The 14,164-nt window shown below is 42.2% G+C and overlaps 1 protein-coding gene across 1 annotated transcript in view; it reads left to right on the top strand.

Moving 5' to 3' along the window:
* TIE1 (tyrosine kinase with immunoglobulin like and EGF like domains 1) overlaps positions 1 to 14,164 on the top strand; it is a 177,877-nt gene that overhangs the window by 126,627 nt on the left and 37,086 nt on the right. The window contains exons 16-17 of the mRNA XM_069227791.1: positions 10,937 to 11,047; positions 13,378 to 13,568. Of these exons, the coding sequence (XP_069083892.1) occupies positions 10,937 to 11,047; positions 13,378 to 13,568 (302 nt within the window). The remainder of the gene's footprint in view (positions 1 to 10,936; positions 11,048 to 13,377; positions 13,569 to 14,164) is intronic.

Here is a 14,164-nt window from a genome sequence, read left to right on the forward strand (position 1 = left end):
CCACGTGTTTAAGAGGAGGGCTTTGAGTACTGGCACGTTTTTATTTACAAATTAAGCACCGAGAGGCACTATAGGGCAGACCCCAGGATTCCAGTGGCAAATGACCTCTACATCCACAAAACCAATAGCTGTAACACAGCGGCCATTTGACAAGTGTAATAAATAGCCTTCCATGCTGGATGAATGCCAATTGCAATGCTTCCACGATCATCACAACACTGTGCCTAAGCCCAATGTGACAGAAAATAACATTCCAATGGGAGAAGTAGCAATCCTTGCGAGGCATTGGGAAAACAAATACCAACGAGAAAACAAGCATTGGCAAAGCCAGACACATTAGTTTGGCCATTGATTGTTTCAGAATGTATTTTAGGAAAATTGTAAATGGAATTAGAATTTTTATTGACTTGTTTATCTGTTGTCCAAATACAGCACCAGGCCTATGAAGCTGTGTAGTATTTTAAAAGTTACACTGTAGCCTGGCAGAGGCAATACTGGCATAATCTTCATGGTTTTCCCGGTGTTCACACAAGACTGTCCCCACTTGTAATGAAAGACTTGACGCATGAGGGACCGACCCTCATCTGAAGTTAAAGTGAGGCCTCCATCAGCAACGAATGAGGGTGGCAGCGAAGGGCAAGAGGATTTCTGTGCTGTTTATGAAGGGGCTGTCAACAAACAGAGATGTTGCCTCCAAGGATGTTGGTTCAGATGCCAGATGGAGTGTCTGGGCCACACTTGTGGACCTGACACACCACAGATGGCATCATAGTGATCCCACTTGTGAAGAGACGTCTCCCGTGACCTGACTCAGTGAGCCAAGGCTCAGCTAGGGTTGCTTTATACTGAAGTCTAGCCTAACTCTCTTTGCCTGATTCAATATTTCTTAATTTTTTCTTTTGGTTTTCAGACCATCCTACATTTATTTTTGCTTACTACAGTCTTTTTTTGAATGAATGTGTTTGTCTACAGCTTGTAATTCAATAGTTGCTTTAATTTATCCCAGCATATCACAAACACGTTTTTGTCTACTGCAAACCCTTGCTCAATTTGTAAATAAATTAATGTGTGATTAAATAAATAGATAATGCAGAGGACGAGAGTTTTTCTTAGGTGCCAAGCACCGGTGCTGTGACTGTCTGGGATGCTGATGACCCAGACTGCTTTGTCTTGATGCCTCCTCATGCTTTTATTCTTCCAACGTTTTGTCTCTTTGGGCCTGACTTAGAGTTTGGTAGATGGGGTTACTCTGTTGCAAACATAACAGAGATCCCATCCACTGTATTACAATTCCTTTATATCTTATGAAAATTATAATATGGCAAACGGAATATCCGTCAAGTTCGTGACGGTGTAAACCATCCGCCAAACTCTAATTCAGGCCCTTTACCTCAATGCTTCAGGTTTTTTTTATCCCTGATTTCTTTCTTTGTCACTCTATTTACCTTTCCCTTTCTCTTTTTTCCTTCCCTGACTCATCCTCTCTTGCTCTGAGTCAAAGTCTGATGATGAAAAATAAGGTTGGAGCCCCAAAGCAAGTCCCAGCGCCCACCGCCTGTACCCCCGGCGCAGAGTCAAACCTTCCTTTAGGAGCTACTAAACGCCGTTTAGTTCACAGTCGTACATACTACCTGTGCTTTTCTTTACTGAGAATGACTGGACAGGGCCAAGGGTGCAGCACATCAGCTGTTAGGCACAACATTCTGACTCGGATCATTAAGTACGAGGCTTGGTGCTTTTACACTTGATATTTTTATTTTCAGAGTTACAGGTTTTTACACCTGACAGATTAAATTTATGGATGTATTTGCCTTCTCACTTTATGTAGTACAAAACATAACTTTTAACTAATTGTGTATTACATTTACTGGTTTTCCAGAGTGCATGAATGTTAGAGTTACGCAGCTCAGAATGTTATACCATAACAATTCCTTTATAGTATAATTTGCTCTGTTGTATGCTGTTGATCCCACAATCTGGCTAGGTCCTTGATATACAAACATCTCAAAATGGGAAATGCAGATAAAACTGTGGATTCCCTGAGGATCCTTAGGTCAACTGATAAGTTTCCCTTGAATACCTGAAGCAGATGAAGCTGCGGATTCCTGCAGGATCCTTCAGTCTATTGACAAACGTCTGCTGGATATTTGAAGTGGATGAAGCTGCAGATCCCTTCAGTATCCTTAGTTCAATTGACAAGCTTCACTTGGATGCCTGAAGCAGATGATATGAAGCTGTGGATTCCTTCCTGAGCCTTACTTCAGTTCATAAGCTTCACTTAGATAGTTGAAGCAGATGAAGCTGCTGATTCCTTTAGGATCCTTAGTTCAACTGACAAGCTTCACTTGGATACTTGTAGCAGATGACTCAGAGGATTCCTTCAGGATCCATAGTTCAACAGACACACTTTACTTGGATACTTGAAGCCGATGAAACTGCGGATTCCTTCCTGGTCCTTTGTTCAGTCCATAAGATTCACTTAGATAGCTGAAGCAGATGAAGCTGCAGATTCCTTCAGGATCCTTAGTTCAATTGAAAAGCTTCACTTGGATACTTGAAGCAGATGAGCTGTGGATTCCTTCAGTATCCTTAGATAAAGTGAAAAACATCACTTGGATGCTTGAAGCACATGAAGCTGTAGATTTCTTCCTGGATCCTTAGTTCAGGTCATAAGCTTCACTTGGATACTTGAAGCAGATGAAGCTGCAGATTCCTTCAGGATCCTTAGTACAGTTGTTAAGCTTCACTGGGATAATTTAAGCCGATGAAGCAGCGGATTGCTTACAGATCCTTAGCTCACTGGACAAGCTTCACTTGGATACTTGAAGCAGAGGAAACAGCAGATCATTTGAATGCTGGAAACAGAGGAAGCTGTGGTTTACTTCAGGATCCATAGTTCAGCTCATAAACTTCTATTGGATATTTGAAGCAGATGAAGTAGTGGATTCCTTCAGGATCCGTATGTCAATGGAACGCTTCACTTGGCTATTGGAAGCAGATGAAGCTGCAGATTCCTTCGGAATTCTTGTCTCACTTCCTGAGCTTCCCTTGGATACTTAAAGCAGATGATACTGTGGATTCCTTCAGGATCCTCAGTTCAATTGACAATCTTCGCTTGGATACTGGTCGGAAAGGATGGTGCTGGACACTACGCTAGACTGGATGAAGACAATAGGTTGCGGCAGGGCTGTGCCTTGGACCCCGTGTTTGATATATTCATGTGGGATCTTCGATTCATCCTTGATTCAATGGTATAATAATTTCCAAGACTGGCCTATCGAAAGCCCATCCACGTATGTCCACTGATAAACCTACATTATTAGGTATAGCACCGCAGGACATCCAAGTCCAGCTAAGTTTGTTAAAAGTATATATGTAACACAAATGTTTGATTGTGAATATTACCAAGATGAAAAGTAATTAGGTTCCATCAGAAGAATGTTATGTGGTAATATAATAAGAATTAAATTCCAAGAGAACGCATTTTAAAGTACTCGGGCATCGCACACATAAGGTAGGTGGGAAGCTGTGCTGGAATTTCTGTTGTGAAGTTACTTACAGGTTTGATTTTATGAATGAGGGACCTTCGATGTTCCTGTTATTGAAAACCTATAAAGTTAAATTTATTCCTCAAATAACATTTGAGGCATAAGTTGAGGAAGGGTGGGAAGACTGCCTGTAATCAGTACTGAAGGTAGAATGTGCAGCAGGGCCTTGTCACTGCCTTTATGGGGGTATTTAGTAGGGAGCTGGGGCTGTTTCCTCTGCCTTGGTATGCTTTGAGTGTATTAAGGACAGCTACACTCTAGCTGGTCTTGCAATCTTGTAGTAACATGCATACTCCTGGGATTTACTTACTCCTTGAAGAAATGTCTCAATGTTGCATTTATTATTCACATTACAAATATTTTTTTTCTCTAAAGTGATGTCTCCAGCTTAAAAAAAATATTGATTGTCTCTTTAAGAGCCTACATAAAAATACAGTAATTTAGAAGGATTACCCCTTATTGTGCATCATCAAATATCTTTATCTCTAAAGAATCATTCATTCGCTCACTTACAGCTCATATAAATGAAATCCAGCCATTTAGAAGGATTACCCCTTATTGTGCATCATCAAATATCTTTATCTCTAAAGAATCATTCATTCGCTCACTTACAGCTCATATAAATGAAATCCAGCCGTTTAGAAGGATTACCCCTTATTGTGCATCATCAAATATCTTTATCTCTAAAGAATCATTCATTCGCTCACTTACAGCTCATATAAATGAAATCCAGCCGTTTAGAAGGATTAACCCTTATTGTGCATCATCAAATATCTTTATCTCTAAAGAATCATTAATTCGCTCACTTACAGCTCATATAAATGAAATCCAGCCGTTTAGAAGGATTACCCCTTATTGTGCATCATCAAATATCTTTATCTCTAAAGAATCATTCATTCGCTCACTTACAGCTCATATAAATGAAATCCAGCCGTTTAGAAGGATTACCCCTTATTGTGCATCATCAAATATCTTTATCTCTAAAGAATCATTCATTCGCTCACTTACAGCTCATATAAATGAAATCCAGCCATTTAGAAGGATTACCCCTTATTGTGCATCATCAAATATCTTTATCTCTAAAGAATCATTCATTCGCTCACTTACAGCTCATATAAATGAAATCCAGCCATTTAGAAGGATTACCCCTTATTGTGCATCATCAAATATCTTTATCTCTAAAGAATCATTCATTCGCTCACTTACAGCTCATATAAATGAAATCCAGCCATTTAGAAGGATTACCCCTTATTGTGCATCATCAAATATCTTTATCTCTAAAGAATCATTCATTCGCTCACTTACAGCTCATATAAATGAAATCCAGCCATTTAGAAGGATTACCCCTTATTGTGCATCATCAAATATCTTTATCTCTAAAGAATCATTCATTCGCTCACTTACAGCTCATATAAATGAAATCCAGCCATTTAGAAGGATTACCCCTTATTGTGCATCATCAAATATCTTTATCTCTAAAGAATCATTCATTCGCTCACTTACAGCTCATATAAATGAAATCCAGCCATTTAGAAGGATGAATCCCCTTATTGTGCATCATCAAATATCTTTATCTCTAAAGAATCATTCATTCGCTCACTTACAGCTCATATAAATGAAATCCAGCCATTTAGAAGGATGAATCCCCTTATTGTGCATCATCAAATATCTTTATCTCTAAAGAATCATTCATTCGCTCACTTACAGCTCATATAAATGAAATCCAGCCATTTAGAAGGATTAACCCTTATTGTGCATCATCAAATATCTTTATCTCTAAAGAATCATTCATTCGCTCACTTACAGCTCATATAAATGAAATCCAGCCATTTAGAAGGATTAATCCCCTTATTGTGCATCATCAAATATCTTTATCTCTAAAGAATCATTCATTCGCTCACTTACAGCTCATATAAATGAAATCCAGCCATTTAGAAGGATTACCCCTTATTGTGCATCATCAAATATCTTTATCTCTAAAGAATCATTCATTCGCTCACTTACAGCTCATATAAATGAAATCCAGCCATTTAGAAGGATTACCCCTTATTGTGCATCATCAAATATCTTTATCTCTAAAGAATCATTCATTCGCTCACTTACAGCTCATATAAATGAAATCCAGCCATTTAGAAGGATTACCCCTCAGTATATTAGCTAAGTAAGGCTTGGGTCAACGGGGATCAGTCACATTCGCTCTGTCTTCAGAATAAACCTAGTACGATATTTTACGTGTGGTTGAGACTAGGGCTGTTTCCAGCCCATATTTGACCTCAGGATAACGAATGGAAAGTTTGTTCCACAAGTTACGAGCGGTGTCAGCAGGACTTGCACATTTAATTTAAATGTCCAATGTGCATTTAATGAAAGAAGTGTTTGCAAGATTTAATAACATTGTTGGCTAATTATGATGATATTGATACCTTACATTTAATATTGTCTTTTGTTTCTATTCAGATCTTGTTTCTGTAAATTATGTGGTCTTATAAATTAATGAAGGGTGTGTTAGTAAGAAGTTTTACATATTTTTTCAGATTGAATATCGTTGTTGAGAAGCCCCACCATAAATAACCTTGAATACAAATAAAACATCTATAACAGTAAATAAATAAATGCATGAATAAATACATAAATAAATACGCAGCTGCAAGCCAGAGGCTGCAGAAGGTCAACTGAGCCCACTCCATCCAGCTGTGAATGGGGCAGATGTCTTGCTTATCTTCTTGTTGTCACTGACGCAGATCAGACTCTTGGTTTTCTGTGATGCGTCAACCACTTCCCATCCTATCCGTGCTGTGTCCTGCTCTTCGATAAGGGATCTCACCAGGCTGCTGATGCAGCCACTTCTCAGACTATCTGCTCTTCCACTCAGGCGATGATGAGCTCCCAGTGGTTGTTTTTAGGCTGTGAGTGGTTTTACGCTGAAGCTTGATTTGCCTCATCCTTTGATGGTTCGTCTGTTGTCCCACCTGCCTTGTTTCCAATCAGAAGGCACCAAGGGCCTATTACGTGTAGCTCGCACTTCTCTTGTTTGTGCCTCAGCGCTCCTTCAAACTGTTGAGTTTGGTACAAACAGGGAAAGTGCGTCCCATTATGTTGAATGCGCCGCCCCCAGAGCAGCCGCAAACTCGTGCTGCCATTGACGCAACGCATTCAAGTGAAATACGGAGCATCTGCTTCAAAGCCGCTGTGCGTTTCACTGTGCAGGCGTCAACCCGTCTGCACTTTTAAGCGGGGAGAGACATCCCCTTGCAGGCGGGTGCAGTGAGTGACTGCACCCTCCTGAAAGGAGATGTCTCGGGGGGTCCATAGGGTCCCCTTTGCTCCCTCCAGAGGGCTGCTGTCAGGGGGCGCACTGACTGTGTACCACCTTTTTGTGGCGCGCTGTCAGTGCACATCGTGGCAGCTTTATTGCCTTTGCACCTCCATTCATAATATGGTGCAGAGGCAAAGAGGTTCCCTCATTTGCAAGGGGCCACGCCCCCATGCAAATGAGGGTGCACCCCGGGTGATAGCACAGGCGCTATATGTGTACAAGCGCTATTGGTGTTGCCGAAGGGGCCGCACAAGCATCTGCTGCCCCTTTTGTAATACCAAAGTGCCCCGGGGCACATAAAGAGGGTGCAAATGCCCGTTGTGCCCCCGGGGCATTTTGTGTAATATGACTCCAGTTGCATTTACTATTAATGCACAAGTTCTCAAAATGCCTCTGTCGGGACAGCAGAAGGAACCGACAAGCCAGAAAATGTAGTCTCTGATAGACCGGAGCACTAGGGAAGAGACAGATGCCTGGAACAGTCTGTCAGATCTCTTTTGGAAAAAGAAGCCTTAAAATCAAATTTTCAATCATTCTACTGTTGTAGGCTCTTTCATAATTCCAAACATAAATCCTTGGAGCCCCTATAGATAGAGGAGCCATAATCCAAGAGACAGACAATTACCTGGACTTCTTCTTAGAATGGTATGGGATACTTTCCCAGTTCCTTTGCCAAACTATGATTAAAAGTATCCTGGGTGTTGCTGCCATTTCCCACCAATGTCCCAGAACCTCTGCAGTATTGTACACAAAGTGCGTGAGCACGTTAAGCAATATAACCGTGTGGCTGAGGTTTCCACCAAGAGAAGAAAGTGGGCGAGAAGTTTATATACTGCCTGGCACAGTAGATGTACTGGGAGAGATATTACTTATAGCAGAGCTAAGTGTTTATTTTAGTAAAGTAAAGTATTGCAGTGAAAATAATGATAGGCACATAAAACCAGAAGGTTTTACCACCTTCTGGGACTGACATATCTCTTTAAACTCTTTTGTAGCATTTTGAGTTATTTTAGCTGCAATAACAAATATCACAGGGCCCTTTCCATTAGCTATCAAACTGGTCCAACTCACTGTATACTATAGTTTGATGGTGAAAACGTCTCTTAAATTTTCAGTGCAGACTTTGAGTCAGATTAATACAGCTTCTTTCCATGGCCCTGGGTGACTTTACTCATAGAAATCAATGTCAGAAGTACTTCAAGACTCAGACACACCTTCTAGCAGAAACATGTTTGAGACCCCTTCCCTCATCTCCTTGATTCACACTTCACACTGCAGTCAGTAGGACACGTGTCAATCAAAATGTCCAAGACATTCATCCGTCTCCCCATATTCTATGATGAGGACACAGCATACGCCATTGACTGTGGATGGAAGAACACACTGGGTGAACTTTCTAATGAGAAGGTCCTATGTTTGGTGGTCAAACAGTACAAAACATGCACCTCCAGTGCACACATGCATTGTCAAGCCTCTTGGTGAAAAACTAAGGGCAGGTCAGAAAAGCTAGAAAGAGCAGCCCAACTCAACTTTTCAAGGTATGCAGGGGCTTGAGTTCCTACAGATGTTATCTGAGCCTTTAGACATGCTATAAATATTATTTCAGTTACCTCTGAGTCAGACCTGCTCAACACACCTACAGCTGTTGGAAGGGTTTAGAAGCAAATTTAAAGGAGAAAGACAGATTTACATTTAGCCATCCAGTTATGCCAACCAGTCTTATGGGCAATATCTTTCTTGAGGTCGATGTTGCAATTTCACAGGAAAAATATCAAAAGTACTTTAAACCAACTTTTCTATCAAAAATGTAACGTTTTTCCTCTACAATGTCCAATAACCTTTTGTCAATGCTCCATTTTCCCTTTGGCGCGTTCTGCGCTGTGTTTACCCTTGGCTTAGATACAAGGACTGACTTTGTATTTTTACCCAACCCGATAAGAATTGTCTCTTGATGCTGGTTGGTTTTTAACATAAACAGACAGTGATGCTCTGGTGCCCGGACCGCTTGAAGCTTTGACACTGCACGCCCATATCACTAGTGCATCTATTTCATATAATTTGATTTTGCGTAACTATATGAAATTTTGACAAAATTACGGGAAACTACATATAATTCTGCGAAATACAAATTCATCATCCAGCGCTAAATTTTAGCACACGATGCATCCCAGCCTCAATTTATGAATGTCTTTATCTAGTAAAAAAACAACAATTAATTTACCAATTCAGCTAAAAGCTGAGAGTAGCTTTGCTCCTGTAAGTCAACATCCCAATTTAAAGTGATTAAAATGATTGTGTAAATCAGTGGTCACGAGGATAAAAAGTATAATTACAGGGGTGAGAGAAGAAGAACAATAATGTTGTCTTTCTTTGGGAGCTCTTTCACCATGAATACACCATTTTTTCCTTTGTTGATTCTCCTACCGACAGATGAAGAGACCTGATACAGATAAGTCTTTGGGTAAAGTTCAATGACCATTTCTTTGCCATACTCTGGCAAGGAATCTAAATGCTTTAGAACAGAATCTTAATGCTTTATATAATCAAACATGAGCATAAATGATACTGAGAAAAATAGTGTCACATGGCACGCCCTTTGGAAGAATTACAAGGCGGAGTTACCCCCGCTCCACCCTGCCCAGCCTTATTTCCTATCAGCTTGCCGCCCCTTGTTGATTTGTAGTAATAAAGCGCTTGCATTTTTCAAGAGCATCGCAGAATTGCTTAGCAACGATTATGTCTCTCTTAATTGACGGGACTCTCTGCTTTACCAGATATTAAAATCCCTTACTAGGTACCAGACTAAACAACATTGCAATTATAAGATCAAACATCACCTAACAATGAAATACTACAATGCCTGTTTGGAGGATGAATGTGCAATACATTTAGGATATCACCATCAGATAAAAATGCATTCATTTCTTTGAGTTGTTCATCAGTGATGCAGTTGAACACTTTAACATTTTTTAATCTCCTGGCAACTCTTTCTTTATCCAGAAGATTTAGTGACTCTTTCACAAGATCAAATAAAATGCATTGAAGAATCCTGCACAAAGCACTGTAAAACTCACCAAAAGGGCAATAAATAGAAAACAAATCAAATGGTATGGGATGAGGAGTTAAAAACTGTTTGCCTCCTGTTAAAAGCTAAGTTTCTGGTACATGAAATGCTGATAAATCGTATCAGTGAAAATACACTTCCACCGTTTCACAAAGATATAACATATCTTTAACTAATGAAGTCGTTTCAAGGAAAAAGTTAAAACAAATGTGGGTTAATATCGATTATTGGGAACTTCAAAACAATATTAAGGCTTACAAAGACATTAGGTATGAAGGTTTGTTGGCAGAAGTCTCAACTAGAAACTTTGAACTAATAAATTAAATCTGCTCACTAAATTTTAGTACCAAGTTATATTTTAAATGCTTAATATTTCACTCCTAAAATGCTGGTGAACATAAACCAGAAAAAGGATTTCAGTAACAGGTGCAGTTTAAAGGACTACATGGCCATAGGTTTAACGGTTTGACTTTTATAATGTTTACCGGGATGCTGTCACCCAATTTTGATCCCCATGCAAAAAACATCTGGATCTGAAATCAAAAAGCCTCTTTCCTTGGTAGTTGTTGGACTCATAAAAGCAAAAATACAAAATGTAGAGTTTATGCTTTGGAAATTAGTGAAAATCATAACACATATTGAATGTTTGTCGGAATGACTCGCTACTGACGCGCCCCATCATCTGCATCATTGTCACCAAACATTTGTTTTTTGTTTACGTTGAATATTCTTTTTGCCTTTGTTCCTGTCCCTCAAGTGTATGGTTTGCTATTTAGAACAATCCTACCGTCTTCTCTTAGCTTTGTTTGAGAAGACACACATTGTCCTGCCAAAAAGATAGGAGTTTTTCTGAAGTTTGTGTGTTTAAAGTAAAGCATATGATTTTTAAGATATTTTTGTTTTCAAATCTTTATTTGCTGTATTTACTTTTCCATACACATGTTGTGTTTATTACACACAGTGCAAACACTCATTAATAACATTGATGGTTTCTTGTTTATCTTTCAGAATTTGCATCAGAAAATGATCACAGGGACTTTGAGGGTGAACTGGAGGTCCTTTGCAAACTGGGGCATCACCCCAATATTATTAACCTGCTTGGAGCCTGTGAGAACAGAGGTGAGGCATGCTCAGTCTCTTGAACGTAGAACTTTATTTGCACGGACAAGGTGTGTGGTGAGAAGGAACAACGGGTCATTCACAGGACACCCTCCTACTGTGGACAGGTCTCCTCTAATGCACACACCACATAGTGTTAGTGGGACCTGTGTTTCATTTGTAGCTCAGACCCTGTCTCCTCACTCCAGTTTGTTAGCAGGGCGCTGTGCTGGTGGGACATTGCCATATATAACTAAAGGAAACCCTGCCTCCTGCACCCCATGATGTTAGTTGGTACTTTGCTACTGGAAATGTTGTGCTGCATACTCTGTGCTCAAAGTCTCCATCTTCTGCACCCCAGTAGTGTAGGGGTTCTGTACAGCATGAGGTGTTCACATGCATGCTCCAATAAGGCCCATATTTAGATAGTGTTATATACAAAATATTACACAATTATCTGAGGTCTGGGACAAGAGCCGGGTGGGCGTGAAGGTGGGGACGAAGAGGCTAGACAGAGGTGTGGGTTAGGACTGGAGATCTGATACTTGAGCTCAGAAGGGCGGGACCAGGTCGGAGTTCACCGGGGAGAGTATTTTAGTGGTCAGAGGGTAACAGTTCACAGGACCAACACTTTTGGCATGTTTTAGATCCTAACAGAGGGGGTTACTCCCTCGCAAAGTAACATATCCTGTCCGCTGTATTACGATCCCATTATAGCCTACGGGGATCGGCAGATGGGAAATCGTCACGTTTTTGACAGAGTATTCCCTCCGCCCAGATCTAAATCGGATCCCTTGAGGGGGGTTGTGGGGAACTGACAGAGGAGAGCCAGGAATGATGCCAGTAGGGAGGTGACAGAGAAGAGCCAGGAGTGATGGTTGTAGGGAGTTGACGGAGGAGAGACAGGAGTGATGGCTGTGGGTAGTTGACAGAGTAAAGGCAAGCGTGATGGCAGTGGGCAGTTGACAAAGGAGAGCCAGGAGTGTTGGCTGTTGGAAGTTGACAGAGGAGAGCCGGGAATGATGGCTGTGAGGAGATTATAGAGGAGAGACAGGAGTGATGGATGTGGGGGCTTGACAGAGGAGAGGCAGGAGTGATGGCTGTGGGGAGTTGACAGAGTAGAGGTAGAGGCAGGAGTGATGGATGTGGGGGCTTGACAGAGGAGAGGCAGGAGTGATGGCTGTGGGGAGTTGACAGAGTAGAGGCAGGAGTGATGGATGTGGGGGCTTGACAGAGGAGAGGCAGGAGTGATGACTGTGGGGAGTTGACAGAGGAGAGCCAGGAATGATGGCTGTGGGAAGTTGACAGAGGAGAATCGGGCGTGATGGCCATAGGGAGTTAACAGAGGAGTGCAGGAGGAGTGATGGCTGTGGGTAGTTGACAGAGGAGAGACAGGAGTGATGGTCACAGGGAGTTGACAGAGGAGAGCCAGGCATGATGTCTGTGGGGAGTTGACAGAGGAGAGACAGGAGTGATGGTCACAGTGAGTTGACAGAGGAGAGACAGGAGTGATGAATGTGGGGAGTTTACAGAGGAGAGCGCCAGGAGTAATGGCTGTGGGGAGTTGACAGAGGAGACCAGGAGTAATACCTTTGGGGAGTTGACGGAGAAGAGACAGGAGTGATGTCTGGTGGTGGGTGACAGAGGAGAACCTGGTGTGGTGGTGCGTAGTTGACAGGAGGTACAGGAGTTATGTCTGTGGAGGGTGCTGACAGAGGAGAGCCTGGTGTGATGGCAGTGGGGAGTTGAAGGAGGAGAGACAGGAGTGATGTCTGTGGGGGTGGATGGGTTGACAGAGGAGAGACAGAATCCAGGTTGCAGATGACTGGATATCTCGTGAGGGGGGAGCTGATTGGTGAAGCATTGAGAAGAAGCTGTGCATGTTTTGTAGAGAGAAGCACGGCAATGGAAAACCATGTGGTCGGTTGAAGATGAGTGAAGCGGCATTCTGGGTAAATGCCCTGGGAGGGAGAACCACTGACAGCCCTAGGGATGCGTCAGAATACATCAGAGAAGAGTCATTGGGGAATTACCATTCGAGGACCACGAACTTCAGGCGTTTATGGGAACAACTTTGAATGTAAAGAGGGTCGCAGAGGACCCTAAAGAGGTGCCCTAGAGAGGGCGATAGTGTTCCTGCTAATGCACAAGCTGGAGAGGAAGGTTTGACGGTAGACTGGAGCGGGTGGTGTAACGGAGGACCATGTAATGTTCAGAATAGTTTAGTGGTGTTGGAGGTACCGCTATTGTTGGGGTGCCGCCCTTGACATTAGGGGGTTCTGCTTTCGGAGATGCTTGTTCAATGCCTTGAACGGCACTGGGTGTCCTAACCTCTCCCCTTCCTTCTCCAGGTTACCTGTACATAGCCATAGAGTACGCCCCCTATGGGAATCTGCTGGACTTCCTCCGGAAGAGCAGAGTGCTGGAGACTGATCCTGCGTTTGCAAAGGAGCATGGGACAGCATCGACCCTGACGTCACAGCAGCTCCTGCAGTTTGCACTGGATGTGGCGAAAGGCATGCAGTACCTGAGTGAGAAGCAGGTCAGCATCACGTGGCACAGAGCAAGAGTCTAATAGCGTCCGCGTGCATGTGTGCTCTGTTAGTGTGTGTGTGTGAGTGCATGTGTGTCTTGTATTGTATGTGTATTGTTTATGTCTCCTAGCCTTGCAACAATGCAGTCGTGAGCCGTGGAGCCATGCAACACATTAATTTGTCATTCCTTCCCTCATATAACCAGAGACATTGGCAGGCTCCTCATAAACAGAGCTTCCTTCCCATGAGCCATGGTCCCATTGGATGCATCTCCTTGCCAAACCTCCCCCATAATTACAATTGGATGCATCTCCTTGCCAAACCTCCCCCATAATTACCATTCTATGCATCTCCTTGCCAAACCTTCTCATACTTATCATTGGATGCATCTCCTTGCCAAACCTTCCCATACTTATCATGGGATGCATCTCCTTGCCAAACCTCCCCCATAATTACAATTGGATGCATCTCCTTGCCAAACCTCCCCCATAATTACCATTGGATGCATCTCCTTGCCAAACCTTCTCATACTTACCATTGGATGCATCTCCTTGCCAAACCTCCCCCATAATTTCCATTGGATGCATCTCCTTGCCAAACATCC

Source organism: Pleurodeles waltl, chromosome 4_1, assembly GCF_031143425.1.
Source record: "Pleurodeles waltl isolate 20211129_DDA chromosome 4_1, aPleWal1.hap1.20221129, whole genome shotgun sequence".
In the NCBI taxonomy this organism is placed as follows: domain Eukaryota; kingdom Metazoa; phylum Chordata; class Amphibia; order Caudata; family Salamandridae; genus Pleurodeles; species Pleurodeles waltl.